The 16,892-nt window shown below is 27.9% G+C and overlaps 2 protein-coding genes across 3 annotated transcripts in view; one reads left to right on the top strand and one right to left on the bottom strand.

Annotated features, from left to right (window-relative positions):
• Positions 1–12,723, bottom strand: part of LOC112691178 (ero1-like protein) — a 32,425-nt gene extending 19,702 nt beyond the window's left edge. Inside the window, exon 1 of one of the 2 annotated variants that reach the window (XM_025565342.1) lies at positions 12,556–12,723. Coding sequence is in view for 1 of the 2 variants with exons in the window: in XM_025565337.1 (XP_025421122.1) it covers positions 10,359–10,490 (132 nt within the window). In the remaining variant the exon portion in view is untranslated. Of the gene's footprint in view, positions 1–10,358; positions 10,884–12,555 lie in introns of those variants that run through there. The other variant, XM_025565337.1, reaches the window with a different exon arrangement.
• Positions 12,724–16,571: 3,848 nt separating this feature from the next.
• LOC112690963 lies at positions 16,572–16,892 on the top strand. Its single transcript, XM_025565072.1, has one exon. It carries the CDS (start codon positions 16,572–16,574, stop codon positions 16,890–16,892), a length of 321 nt encoding a protein of 106 aa, XP_025420857.1.

Raw genomic sequence — 16,892 nt, 5'->3', positions numbered from 1 at the left:
TACATAAATATATATAAATACAAATAAATTGTATTTATAGTTTTATAAGGGCACAATAATGATTCATCTACGGATTAAAAGTTAATTCTTACTACCAAATCACTAGACGTCAACTCTCAATAACGTTTATAATACGTTTAATGAATCAATTTATAAGAAATATAAAATATTACACCTAAACATTATACTCTTATAATTCTTGAACGAACAATCTCAACGAACGATGTTAGAAAGTAGTTTATATATAAATAATGACGGCATGTACTTGGGTTCCGGAAAAATGATTGAATATTATTTTTTATATAATAACAGGTGCATCCCAAATGATAATTCCGTAAACTGAATAAATATCATTTAACCTCTAGAATCTATTAAAGTAACTTATATAAATTTAATAACATGGAAATTAATAATATTTTAATCATCATTCATATTTGTCATAGATTTTTACACAATATTGACTTATAATTACTACGAGTAATTATTAAATATTTTTTTAGATTCAAAGTGAAACGATGAATGTTTTAGTTTTGCAATGATGTTTCTTATGTGTATGTGTACACAATTTCAACCAAGATTGTTCCGATTAAAAAAAATCATAGGTTTGTGATAGGAAATGCTGTCTAGGTGGTACTATGGTAGTTGGTAAATTCGCAATAATTCTCTTAATAATAGCAAAAAAATCGACACAAAGTTATAAAAATGACATTTGCGGTATACAAGTTTATGACAAAATCGAGTTTTTTTTCATCGCAACTCAAAAAATAGGAATTGACGTGTCTAGACATTTTCTCTAAATTATATCACCGTTCGCTATAGATAATATAACTATCAAAATATTTTGATAATTTTTTTTTTAGATATTCATAAATATTTGAATATTTCATATTTGCTTAGCTTTTATTCATAAAATGTCAATAAAATAACTTTGGTTGGACAAAAAGTCTTGAATATTTAACATGAAGTTCCTCGTACTTTATCTCTTAATATAAATTTAAAAAATTGGATCATAATTAAAAAAAAAATATGAGCATTTAAAAATTAAATGTTATAGGGGTTGGAGTGGACCTTTTTTAAGAGGTTGAGTATAGACAATACCTTATACGCGTGATGTTAAGCCTTGCGAGTGTGTGCATTAGATTATTAGTCTGTGTGTGACTTCCCCGAAATAATAAGCTCCGACTTTATCAGCAAACGGACCGTCATTAGTCATTACTAGGGAACGGATTTATATGTAAATACATATTTTTATTAAAACAAGATATTTAAAATTTGATAAAAAATGTTCATAATTTAAATCATTCCTATTAATATGATGCTACTTTTATTTTACATATTTTTACATATTTTGGTATAATTACATATTTTTACATATTTCACTAATTTGTAAATATTTTTAAACATATTTTATTATTTCATCATTCATACGTCTTCTTCATACAAAAATATAAAAAATTATTTCAAATTTAGATTCAGAACTTTTATCGCTATTAGAAAAGCTCAAAATATTATGCAAAATGAAACATTGAAAACAAATTTAATTTTCATCTCAGTGAATTTTAGTTTTATTGCACATACAATTATAAAATTAAAAACAAAAATATGTCCTTGAATGAAAGTATGCAAATTGTCGAATCAACGATTGCAAAATGAAAACTCGTAAACGGACCAATAGGAGAAGTAGTAAAAAAGAAAATTCATGTTTTTACAGAAAAAAATTTCAGGTCATATTGATTTTAAATCAATTAATAACATAATTAGTGGCAGACACCCTTCTAAAAATTTGGAATTATCGCCTTCTAATAATATGCCCTTCAAACATGCTTAAATCAACCGATGTAGGTTGATGTGGAACGATCATTTAGCCGTTTTAAAAATATTTTCAGATCTAATAGGCGACATTTAATATTTGATAATTTAAAATATATTGTAATAATTCAATGCAACAAATCATTTTGATAATTTAGTAATTATATTTTTTTTTTTTTTTAAATTTTTTTCCTACATATTTGGATGGTTTTAGAACTTATTTTATAAATTATACTTACATACATATGTACATATTTATGTATTTTTATTACATATAAATCCGTTCCCTAGTCATTACCGTCGTCGTTTATACACCGCAAGACATATTATTCAGTATTATTATTATTATTATTATTATCATTTATTAATTCATAATAATTAATAAGTATAACGCATTTGCAATTCGAGTGCGAGAATCATCGGTTGAACACAAATTTTATAAAAAAAATTTTTAGAACGTATAGTCATAACATCTAATTATTAATTAATTCAAGATGTATTAGAAATAAAATAAAAAGCTAAAGGTGCTATAATCATAACAAATAAATTCGTAAGTTTTATGGTAATTATATTTATATAATTTATTACAATAACTATAATCATAATTATCATACTACAACTATTGTAGTATTAAATTTTTTTTCGGGAATGCCTGGTCTTATTGGGAATAACCTGGCCTTATTGATAATCCTTGATCAAACCTAGAATCGATTATTTCTGGAAGTAATGAATCCATATATAAAATCAAGTAACAATGCACTAAAACGTCTGAAACTAAACGTTAGATATGGCTCCTACAAGTAGTAAGTTGTGTCGACTCAACTAGGGTTGCCAACTCTTATTTACAGATAAGCGGGAAACCAGATATTTATATGCGAAACTTGACACAAAAAGCGGGACATGCTTACAAATTTACAGAAACAAGAGAAAATGATTTTAATAATTGTTATCAGTTGTATTTAAAATTTAAAATATTCATATAAAATTAACAGAATAATCGCTATTTTAAAGTAGTCATCAAAAGGTTTTTTTAACACAAATTAGTAAATAAAGCACTTTTCCCGATTAAGGGTACCCTATCATAAGACAATTATTTTTTCTTTTTGAAAAAGTAATTGTGTACTGAATACTGAATTGAATCTATAAATACTACCAATTTTTGATTAAACCGTTTCGTGCAATCGACTCTATTGGAATTTCGGACGGAAAATAGTTTTAAATGCCCACAGTAAAAATATAAGGTTTCTATATAAAAATACTTATACAGGCTTACAAAAAGCGGGATAATGAGCGTCCCGCAGATACGCATCGCGGAACGCATTATTTGAGCTCTGGAAACGGGACGTCCCGTCTCACGCGGGACAGTTGGCAACCCTAGACTCAACCCATAGGTAATTGTGGCATAATCGTACAGTATGTGTAAAAATCCATTACAGTAAATATACTAAATTATAAATATAGTTAACACAATTTATTTACATTCACAATGAGACTATATAGGGATCTATATAATATCGGTTCACAGGCGGCTGACGTTGAGCGCCGATATTTAACGTTTCGGGGAAACAATTAATGGTTTGCACGCGCATGTACAAGTCATTGCATTTAATGAAATAAAATATTTTGTTCCAACGAAGAAACTCTGAAAATTAATCAAGCCTGACAAAAAAACGTCAACTCTAAATGATCGGATTTCAATTCTGTAAAAAGATTTGAGTTGAACAACCTTTTTTCTAAGTTATTGTGTAAGTCGATTTTAGAATCACTGTTTAACATTCTTAAAAAGACACTAAAGTAAATCTAAAAATTAAAAAAAAATTAAGAAACTCAATTAAAATTTAAAGACAACTTTTAAACAAATATTAAAAATCGATTTCCACATTAACCTAGGAAAAAGGTTGATCCACTCAAATCTTTTTACAGAATTTAATTATGATTTTAAGTATACGTAATCTTGTCAGGCTTTTAGGTCTACAACGTGAAATAAATACGCTGCTTCCAACCGTCTTAAGAAAAATCTCTAAAATGTTTGTAATTGAAAACTCATAAAACTTTTAAATTTAATATTTAAAGCTTGAAAATTGGATACAAGTTTTAAGATTTTCTTTGCAGACAAATTATATGCATATGATATTTTTAATCTTACAGCTCTTAAATCGATCATGACCGCACATGAACGAATGGTTCACCTTGTGAAGATGGACTGTTTACATTATTCATGCGATAGTGTTCAAACACTATTCTTTCATATTCTAATGTGTTGTACGGGCTTTAATTTAAATGTACTTTCATGGCACATTCACACTTTATCTAAACGATTAGGTAAACATTTTTTTAAATAAAATTTCTATATTTATTGGCTAAACCCTATTTTCGTAGGTAGGCTTAATATTTCTCGAAGTTTCTATACAGTTCCTTTAGTGTCTAATGGTTAATATGGCCCTGAATAAATTTACTAGGTTAAAAACTGAATAGGCTCATATGTTAATAGTTTGTCAAGCCTTGATATATTTAATGACATGTATAAAAACGTATAATAGTTGTATAGATGTACAGTTAACATATAATTAATCAAAGAATACATATTACAATTTTTTAAAATTATTGTTAAATGTTTACCAATAGATTAAAAATAAGTAGGTAATAATTAAACTGAACATATGAATATATATAAAAAAAAAATACTGTTATTAATTAGCATGGTAGAATTATAAATTCAATTTTTTTATTGTATACTTATATATGTGTAATACATCAAAATAACTTATACGAATTTTATAATACACTATAATTGGCAAATTACCTGAGGTTTTTTTTACTATACATGCCACAATTCAAAATTGTTGTTCAAATATAGTCAAAAATATATACTTATATGTAATAATATTACATTGTAATCAGTGCTCAAATTGGGAAAAATTAAGTAGAGCTCAGTCCAACGATTTGAAAACTGCGTTCTATGTGCGCAATTATTTAACACAGACCCGTGGGGAGTTTTGTCCCTGACCCCCCCTCCGCCAGCCTTACATATATTTTGAATGCTACTTTTCAGCTAAACTAATATTTAAATTCCAAATATAATATATTTTGATAGTAGTACCAACATCCTACATGTCACAATAGAAAATAATAAATAACATAATTGTAGACGATCAGGTAGGCTCATGAATCGAATGATATAATCATATATTTGGTTTTTGTTTTTATTTATTTTTACTCTTTAGTGCGGGCCACGGCTTTAGAAGATTAGTTGTGGTGCGGGCATTTTTTTTTCCGAAATGACGATATTGTCGATCGCCAATATTAATAACAAACCATACAATGTATAAAGTATAATACACCAAATTCAGACATTGCTATTTATATTTCTTCAGAAATGATGACGTTGTCCCTTATCATAACCACCATATATCTTTAATTATAAAAATAGTTTAGATAATATAAATTATAAAATTCGTTTTGAAATTGACGAAAATTGAAATTCGCATAAAAATTATTTTGGACATCAATTAGGATGAACGTGGCGTCCCCCGTTCCGGTGAAAAAATATAGTTGAGGTGTGCAAAAAAAAAAAAATTAAAGGAGCTCCGTCCTCCTGCGCACCCCCTCCCCATAATTCGAACACTGATTGTAATATGTATACCATTATGCTATAATCTATTGTAATTTACAAATAGTGTAACAAGGATTTCAGTTTTATACTTTTTAAATAATTCTAGCTAATAATTCTAGCTTTTTTGTTGGTCATACTTTACAAAAAAAAAAAAAAATGTATCATGCTTCCAAAAATATTAAAATAAAATAAAAAATACTTAAAATTAAAAATAAATTAAATAAAAATAAATATTTAATTAATATAAATTAATAATAATTTCAATTTTAATTATTTAAAATCTAACATAAATGCTACAATTTATGTTTTATGTAACATGATTTTGCAGCACGTTAAATAGACAAAGACAATCAAATGAGATGAAATCCTCTTAATATAAAAAATGCTCAACCAAACCGAATTGATTTATAGTTTTTTTTATTTATACACCAACTCAATTTAAAACATTGTGATAATTATAATATGGATAAATATTAATACTATTTTAGGGTAAAAGTTAAAACGTCATTTGTTTACCAAAAACATAAAATACCTAACACTTTCTATAAATTAATATTGGTTATTAAAATTGTGTATTTAAATTATTATAAGAAAGTTTGAAACAATTATAATTGATTTTTAGCTTTTGCACCAAGGGCAGATGGGCCCATCAACTCTTACCAAACGTTGCCAGATGGCTTCAAGCCAAACAGACCTTAGACTATCATCTAACACAGGCCCTATCCGGGCATGGTTGTTTTAAAGAATACCTCCACCAGATGCATCACGCAGAGGACGAACAATGTGTGTACTGCGAGGCCGTTGACACCGCAAAACACACTGTTCCACTGCGACGAGTGGTAGGAACATAGGAACCCGGTTAGCCAATTCATCGAAGGTCGGGCAGTCCAACTGCCCAACGTGAAGGACCTGTTATGTGGATCAAAGGATCAACTAAGGAACATGGGTCTCGCAGCAGAAAGGGCACGGCTTGCGTTCTTTAAAATAGTGATCAACATCGTCTAGAGGAAGGAGGACGCGAGAGACAGGGAAACCGCAACACCGACCTGAACACGGAGGGCGCATCTGAACAGATGCACGGGGTAGAGACGAGACCGGCCATGTGCCACCCCTCCGTTCTATACCTCACCCTCCCGTATTTTGGCACCAAGGATGGAGGGACCACGAACCACAACGGATCCGTGGCAACCCAACATTATAATCTATACACGACTAAATGTAGCGCGGTCGCGACTCTTATCCATAAGTTTTTGTAAACACTTCGGTGTAGCGCTCGCTGTCCCCGTGGCGTCGTCGATTTCAAATAAAAAAAAAAACAAAAAAAAAAACGATTTTTAGCTTTTAAAACATACAGGTATCTTTAAAATATACTTATAAAACGATTATTTTTTATACAATACAAACAAAAAAATGTGTTTATACAAGTCATATATTTTTAAGGATAATATACAACAAACACAATGTGGTTTAAACTTTAAGTAATAAATTAAAGCCCATAATATAAATAATTAATTAGGAACTCATATTTTTATAATATTTTTTTAAGGATAAAAATTATATTCGAAAACTTTCTAAAATAAATGTAGTATTTTTCTTAAACCATTATGTGTACGTATGCAATAGTTTAGTAGAGTGGCATATACCTATTTTATTAATATTTCAAAAAAAAAAAAAATTAAGCAACAAATATGCACTCAAAAATATTGTTAACATTGATTATACAGCATGGTACTCACAAATTATTTAAAATAGAAAATAAAAATAATATTATAGTCATAAATAAAGATAAAATTGTAGTAAACAAGTATTATAAACAGACTAGATATTTTGCATTGTGATAAAGTGACTAATAAACTATAGTATGTAGAGTCTGTCAGTTGTTATATTCATTATTAAATCATTGTTCATAACTAACTGTATAATACATTAATAAAATGTTTTATAACTGAATAATAACATTCAAAAAATAATAAGCTTAGTTCTACTAATGTATTACACAAAAAGTATCAACCCTTTAATACCTACAAATATATGTATTTATCAAATTATTTTAATACCTATAAAATATGTCTTCAAGTATTATATTAGTAGGCTGCATTTGACTATACAATAATTTGTATAGAATATTCAACAAAATAGAAATGGTTTGCCAAATACATTAAATATGACTTATATACATATTTTACAAAACAGAAGTTAACGAATAACATAATTTTCATCTCTTTTTTTAAAATATTCACTTGAGTATTCACTATTTATTTTTAAAAAGGAAGAGTTTTAGATAAAATAAAATAAAAATTATTTCATAACTAAAAAATTGAATTTTTACCATATATCATTAAAATTTTGATATGGAAACAGTAATCAGAATCAATTAAAAAATATTAAATTATAAATATATTTTAAATTTAAAATAACTAGCAAAGCACATTTTTAATCCAATTTCAGATAGAACTCTAGAAGATTTGAAGACTAAATAATAATAATGAAGAATTATCTGGATTAGAAGACTAAAATATAATAGAGGATCCAATACTTATAAAATAATATATTAATATGAATTTGTGAAATGAAAACACTGGAAAATTTGAAAATGGTTTCATTTATATTTTAGAATCAATCGGAAATCATTTCTAGTTTATGGGACACCCAAAAATTTGGAAATTTTTTTGGGGGACTTAGTCATATTTTGGGTGAAAAAAATAATGGTAAAATTGGAATTTGGCGCAAGAACTTGGTTTTGAAATTATAGTTAGTTAAAGTTTATAACTTTATACTAAAACTCTTCAATACTCCTTATGCTTTAACAATAATGTTTTAAAATGTTGCGCAATGGTAGCAACAATGATTATTTTTCAACGAAACCGAGTTCGATCACCGTAAAGGACTAACAAATTTTTGTACTTTTTTTTTTAACGATAACTTTTTTATCTGGTTTTGGTCTCTTATCTTAATGAAAATTGTTTACATTTTTTTTCGAAAAGTTGGAACTGTAATTTTAAAAATTTTAGGACTTCGCTCGTAACGCCTACCGGCTTCACTCACAAACTCGAGTGCCACTACGGGGCACTTTTCGGGGGGATGGGGCTTCGCTCCAAGAGGAATTAAAGTCTAAGCCTAACCTAGTTTTTGTACAAACCTTGATAATGTTGCGGATGGGATTATGATTTGTATGTGAAACTAAAACCTCGCTGCGCGAGTAAATCACATGTTTCGACCACAAATATAAGGTATTAAAAAAAAATATTTTATTACACAATTAAAAAGATCTATTATAAATGAAGCATAAAACCGATAGGCAAATGACAAATTCAAACTTTAAATAATAATAATGATCAAATTAATAAAATAATATTATTGAATACCATGGTACATTAAAAAAAAAGTGCAAAAAATTTTCAAGAGATATGGGATTTGAAACTCTTGACACTTACTGCCTAGAAATAGTTACATTGCCACTTGGCTGCAGCATCGCATTTGAAAGTTTAATATGTTCTAAGTTATTTAATATAATATATAATAACTTTAAAGTGTAATAACTTCAAAACTATGTCCGAGCGCCAAATTTTAACTTTGCCATCATTTTCAGCGTACTTAACTACAAAAGTTAAAAAAAAAAATTGCAAAAAATAAGGTGTCCCGTAAAGTAGAAATATACCAATCAATCTGTTTGACATTAACCAATTAACAATTGCAGAAAAACTAATTAAACATTATGATTTACTACTGGAATGAAGATGTAAGTATACAATATTATCTTGTCTGGGAATTTAAATTAAATAACTAGATTAAATATTCATCTTATAAATTATTTTAATAAATAAACCTACATTTTAAAACAATATTACTATTTTCTGAATTAACTATCAAAAAATTTTGTGATTGTTCACTTGTATGCTTATTATTTTTTTGTAACAATAATAATTATGATAATATTTACAATGTTAAATAATAGACAAATAAAAACATTTAATGTAACAGGAAGGGTTTTGAATTTGGGAAAAATAAGCATTTTCTGCAGGTATTTGATAGGAATAATGAAGTAAGATTAAGTTAGTTTTATGAGTAAAATATTTAAATTATAAATTAAACTTTTTAACTTCTATTTCTTATTGTGATACCACAAAAAAAGTATTATACAATCGACTATCGAGAAATCGTGGTAGCAAGGTAACTGATGTTTTAAAGTTGAATGGAACATTACAAAACTTCCATTTTGTCATATTAATTATAATACTAATATTACTAATAATACATCAGCTATTTCACGTCTTCAAAATAAATCATTTTTTTTCATACGTAGAATTTGTAAAAACCTCAGAACAATTGGGGGGTCACAACCCTCAAACCTCACCCATAGTTGCGCCACTGTCTTATACAATAATAATTTCTGAACTAATAAATGGAATATTTAATATAACACACTAGAATATATTATATATATAATATATATAGAATGATATATTACTACATATTTTATTTTAAAAATTTAGAATGACTTTTATTTTAATTTTTTAAAAATTAACATTTGTTCTACAACTAAGCTTACATGTTATATATATTATTATTATAAAACTGTAAAAACAATGAAAAATAATATAATGAATTAGTGAGTCAAAAAAATTAATTGGTTTATATGTAGCTTTCTCCTACATAGATACCACAAATAGGGCATATTCTACTGAATTTAAATTAGTTTATAATAGTTATTTGAACTTAAGCTGAAGTATAAAGTGGTGATTAAATTTAAAAAAAAATGTAATTGTAAATCAAACATCATATTAATCCTATACATTTTGTTTGAACACTATCTACTATGAAATTAAAAAAACTCTGACCTACATAATATCAAAACTGTTTTCCTCTATCACAAATGAATAATTCAACAGGAGCAATTTTGTAGAATTAATTGTACAAAAACTTATGAAACACTTACCTCATTGAGCCAACTGTTGTCAATATGACTATTGACTATTGAACTGGAAGATGAGAAAAAGCATACAACACTCATATACAGGCATATGTTGACAACCAGTATGAACACACAGTTCATACTTCGTAGCATCATTTTCTGTCTGTAAGGTTATGTGTCTAACAGTCACGTTCAATGAATTACTATTCTTGTCCAAGTAGAACTAAACACAAAATACGAGCAGTCCACTGCAGGATGTTATTAATGCGTTATTTGCGTTAATCAACCAGTGAAACGTTGAGGTACATTCATCATAGTCCATTGTTTTAAAATAGTATGGAATTGTAGGAATATCGGTTTGAGCGAGAGACTACGTAGATTTTCCAGAATGTGTGTACACAACAATATTTTGTGTCAAATATTACGTTCATACAGAGAAGAGAAACAAAATAAAATCGAAATTAAACCAACAACGACGGAAATGATCAGTCGCAATAACAACAAAACTACTCGCGTTATCAACGCACACTGAGAACGGTTATCATTTATATCACGGCACACAGACCAATTCTGGTTGTCGGGCAACAGTAACACGTCAGTGAATTCGCATTGTTATCGTCACACAATATTGTTACCAACTCGGTACACCGAATCCGAGATAAAGTAATTAAATAGAGTATTGCATCACTTAAAAATGTTGATGATCGGTTTCCAAAAATACTCTATTACTAAATTGTCTATAATCGAATTACCATGATATAAGGTCGTTTATTTAGTCCAATTACTTTAGCAGCTTGTATTTTACTTAAGAAAGAAATATTTTCGAAATTTAAACTATTTTGAAATGGAAACATTTTATGTGATCAATGTCTAAGCATAGGTACGTTTTTTCTTGAAGAAATGTATACTTAAGAATTTTTGTGAACAGCTAAATTTCGACCTCGTTTACTTTTAACAATTTGTTATTTTTAAATCATTTGATACAAAATAGTCAGCCAACAGTAGTTTTTAGTTTTTTAGCGTTATTCTTACTTATTAAAGATAAACAATTATGGCAGTGGTGCCCAAGGCCCTTGGGCCACTTGTGACCCGCGAAGGTATTCAATGTGGCCCGTTACAATTTTTTTTTTTTAAATAAAACAAAATATAAAAAAAAAATTATTATAAAATACGATTTTTTTAATTTGTATTAATTTACTATCGAACATTTTCAAATAGAAATTTTACGATATAACCCGTGCACTTAAAAGAGCGTACCTACAAATCAAATTAATATTTACCTATAACGCATGTACCCTAATCTGTAATATTTTTAGTCGTCAATAAAATATTTGTAAACAAATTCAATATGTACCTACATGTATATTGTATACCTACTATTTGTAACAAAATAACATTAGATTAATATTGATATTATTTGTACTTTTATATTTGGTAGTAGTGGCGGATTGAGAAAATTTATATTTGGAGTGCACATATTAATTCAGGCAACTTACCTACATTTTAAACACTGCCACTACCACCAGGGGCGCTCGCAGGGGGGAAAGGGACCATGCACCCCCCCTATTTTTTTTCCACTATAAAAGAGAAAAACCTGGGGAGGGGAAATAATCAGTATATTATATTAGGTATATTTTCGAATGGATATTATGTACGTTTTTACATTTGCCTCATAATATAAGTTAAGATTGGGGCTGACGTAAATAATACAATATAGGTAGGTACGCAACTAAAAATTGATGGGGAAAATGAACATGAAACAAAATACCAATTTATTAAGGCAAATAAATTTATTCTTAATTATTTTTCACATAAAATAGTTTATGTAATTATTTCTATATAAATAAATAATATTCTATTTAAAGTTTAAACTATGTACGTTCTTCAATTTTTTGTGTCCTTTTCTATAAATTACTTAAATTTTAATAAAATAAGTCTTTATAGTTCCAAAATTAACAATTAATATAAAGTAATACCTACAAAATTTATTATCTAACAATCAAACAGCGCAGACGCGGATCCAGCCTACCTTATCGGGGGGGGGGGATTATAAATAAGTATACATATTTAGATACCTACTGCTAAATACGAGTATATTATATTATTATATATATATATATATATATATAAATAGTTATAAATGCAATAGTACATAATGCAATTCCTGATTATTTATAAATTTATAATGAATAATTTTTTTTGGATGGTAAAGACGACTCACTTGAATCCACTGCTATTCGATTTTTATTTTCCTCAGTTGTTCGATCATCATTTTCCACAGTACTTGCACTAGTTGCATTTTTCTTTTTAAAAAAATGTGTAATATCGACATTTTTCCTCTTAGACATTATGTTTTTGTTCAATAAACGAATAAAATGAAATAATTACAGTATAACAACTTACTACTATAATACAAACGTCACCAATTAAATTAAAAGAATAAATCGCGGTCACTTTTAACGGCGTATTACGAGAAATATAATTTCGATTACTAAGAAAATTATACGTAATACAAGTACGCATGTATATCTACGGTTGTCAAACTAAAGACTAAAGAGTGTCTAATCTAATGTCAACAGTCAACACAACAATTATTACTATTATAGGTACTGCTAGAAATTAACTGATATCTGTATTATAAATATGTATATTTCAGACAGTCAGGAATAAGGAAGATTTTAATATCTGTAAACAAAATAAACAAGGAATTTCATACTATTTTTAGGATAAAACTATGAGTCGGTTGGGCTGGCCGGCTGGTGGTTGTCGTCGCTCATACGGTCGCAATAATATTGTTGTTATCGACACTTCATATATTTATGTTATAAAAATAAAAGACGAAAATTTGACAATAACAATTAACAATACATTAGAATGGTATAACACAAAATAATGTAATTTAATAGTACAACAAATTAGATACAACACATCTTGATACGGCTTCCGGGGGGGAGCCTACCGCCCCCCTGGATCCGCGCCTGAAACAGCAGCTTACCGTTACCTAGCTATAATAGTAAAACTAAAAATACAGCAAATAAATGTAGATACATCAGTCAGTGGCGTATATAGGGGGGTGCCTAGTGAGTTACAACCCCCCTAAACGTTTTAAAAAATTTAAAAGGTACACAGTCACACAAGCCGAATAATAAGAACGTTCAAATGATAATCTATATTGTGGTCTTCCAAGTTCTAATTCAAAATACTTCATGAAGTAAATATAAATAGATAATAAATCTATAAATCATTATTTATAAATAGCTAGTGTATAGAAAATCAAAATTAATAAGCTGAAACGGGTACTTCTGAGGTTTAGCCAATCTTTTTTTTGTTAATTTATCACTACGCTGTTTCAATCGACTCAAACTTTATCGCCAATATTTTAGTTGTATTAGATTTAGATATACCAATATTATTACTAATTGTATAATTTATTTAGCTATTAGCTATTATTAGTTGTTGCGGGCTTCGGCCTACGGAACGCAGATAACAGACCGGTTTTTGCCCGTTGTCGATACAGACGTCGCCCGTCTTAGTTATTATACTATCCGCTGTATTTCTATAGCAGCATATCCCAAAAGAGGGCCTATCAAGTTTTCTACATTTTATATTCTACTTTCCGCTTTATAACCACTATTTGAGTAATCAATAATATAAATAAAATTTTATTCCACCATCTGAAGTATAAGAATTTAACTATAGGCGAGCGTGGAATTTTTTTTTTTTTGATACCTATATTATTAGTATTTAAAAATATGGGGTTAAAAACTACATTTTCAAAATTTTGATAAAAAAAAAAAATTTTAAAAAAGTTAAAAAAACAAAAACTCAACGCTCAGACCTTGTAAATATTTTCATCTTTCCTAATCCGTAATAATTTCGTAATTTCTGAATTTATTATATAAGCTGTTATTTCTTTCCTAATATACTCAATTAACTCATTTTGTATGTGATAACTTATATAAGTTGCTTTTTCATGAGCAGATTTTAAATGTTGTTCAAGAACTGTATCACCTGATGATATTTTAAACTTCAGAAGTTCCCTGAAATTCCCTTGGTTAGTAATTGATAGAGCGCGGATTTGTATGCACTTAAAAGTAACGAAATATGCCATATAATATGCAGTAAAAATCATGAAAATATGCAAAAAATATGCAGTCAAAAACATGAAAATATGTAAAAAAATGAAGTCAAAATTATGAAAATATGCAAAAAATATGCAAGAATTTTTTATTTATTTAAAATTTATAATTCAACTTATAAAAATTAATTACTTAAATACTTAATACAAAAAAATTTAGGGAATTTTCTTAACTTAATTTATTTTTAAAATTTTATTTATTATTAAAATAAATAGTCATATACATTTCAAGTTTATCTTCTGTGAAGCTATGTCGTTTATCGGTTAACATATTTTTAAAGACTGAAAACGAACCTTCGATGTCAACCGAAGTTATTGGAGCATATTTGAAGCAAGTGGTATGTCGATAATCGACTGACACAGTAAGAGCGATTAAGTTTACGTCGTTATCGATTATTTATTTTATAACTAAATATATATATATATATATAAATTATTATTTAGTGACTATGAATTTTTTTTTTTAATTTTTCTACTAGACAAAATATTATTTTATACATTTCTTTTTAAATTTTCACTTCAATATGCAATAAATTTTGAATTTTGCCAAAAATATGCAATAATCTCTAAATATGCAGAAATATGCAAAAAAAAATTTCACCATTAGCTTCAAATTATGATGATTCGTGGAGATAACTGACAAAAATCCAAAAATATTGAAAGAAAAAAAGTATGCGATTGCATAGAAATCCGCGTTCTAGTAATTGATGTAGACTTTGAACTTAGATCTGAGAAAAAAGAGCTGGAAAAAAGATGACCATCATCTCTATAACCTCTAAGGGCAATATTTTGACGACCAAGGAACATGATGGATTCAATAATAGGTTTTAAACGTTGTTGATTTTCTTACCTATTTTTTTACCATAGTCTAATTGGAGGGTTAGCCCGTAAAGTGGTTACACCAGATTGTAGGGCAAATCTTTTGAAGGTAAATATTAAAAATTATTTACATCCTCGCCCATATCTTGGATATGAATTTGAGGAGAAATGTAGGTTATTAAAGATGAGACCAGACGTAGAAAACATTATCCGTGGTACAATCATAAATTTTATAATTAACTTGGTCACTGAACTTCAAAAAAGGTTTCCAGACAATTTATCAATATTACAAAACACTTCACTTTTAAGTCTAGCAAAATGCCTAAATATGACGAAAGATTCAATTGCATCATTGGCAAAATTAATGAACTTTGAGTCACACAATATATCTAAAATCGAATCACAGTGGACAAAAATAAATTTAATTCAATGGAAATCTATAACATCTACTGAATCTTTGTGGGCTGAGATTTGCATCTATACAGATAGTTCAGGTATCAATCCATTCAATGAACTTTGTAAATTAGCAAAATGCCTTTTAGTCCTTCCATAGTTAAATGCGGAAGTTGAATGTATTAGTCGTGTACAAATTGCATTCAAGTGTATATTTAAGTTGTCATTAATTAATTCAAATCGCGATGGTGAAGTTTTTTTGAATGAATATTTTTGATATTAAAATTTACATATTATAATAAATATAAATAACTTATTTATTTTATTTACTGATATAATATATATGCATGTATATATTTTTTTTTATGTCCATTTGTCCTCACGTCTAAACGGCTACGTTCATTTGTCCTAGATTGGCTCTGCAATCCTTCTAAAAACTGACTTCGACGCCACTGATTTCAAAACTGGAATATATTGATCTAATTTATTTCTACATCTGTAAACCCTTGACTATCCCACTACTTCTATGAGACTAGATTAGTTTACTAATTTCTGTAATAAGTCTATCGGTGTAGTTTTTTCAAAACAAATATGTAAAACTAACCTTGTTTTACAGGTACAAGCGTGCTGTTAATTTAAAAAGAAAAGTTTTGTTTTATTAAATGTTAGTTTTTTGGCTGAACTTATAATAAAATTAACCTACCGTGATAAGTAGAAAGGTGCATTAGTAGGTATATCATAAGAATAATTAATTGTATCTACCTACCTAATGTAAAATTTCTATCTTCTCTCATAATAGTGTAACGTAATTACCTGGATACGGTTAAAGGCAGATGTGTGTTTTTTATAAAATACAATACTTAAATCCATAACTGCAATACTACAAAATGTCTAATCATTCATTTGAAGTCCCTTGGAACGATACCAATCCGTTACTCGAAAATACTCCAAAGAATCCAGTAATTTGTGAGCTCGTCTGTCAATTAGAAAAATTATTACAGGAAAGAAAAAAAAATAGTTGCCCTTCTGATGATATGGACATTAGAATATTATCAGCCATTGAATGTGCAATGAACAACGTCAAGTTACTGATAGAAAAACAAGACTTAACGGACCAGCAAAAACGGTATTTAGTAAAAAAAAGTAGGTTAATGATTAAAGAGGCAAGCAATGTCATTGAAAAATCTTTAAAACTGCGATCACATTGA

This window comes from Sipha flava, unplaced genomic scaffold (genome assembly GCF_003268045.1).
Source record: "Sipha flava isolate LNK unplaced genomic scaffold, YSA_version1 115_pilon_pilon, whole genome shotgun sequence".
In the NCBI taxonomy this organism is placed as follows: Eukaryota; Metazoa; Arthropoda; class Insecta; order Hemiptera; family Aphididae; genus Sipha; species Sipha flava.
The sequence above is the reverse complement of the archived record's forward strand: the minus strand, read 5'-3'. Positions and strand labels throughout refer to the sequence as shown.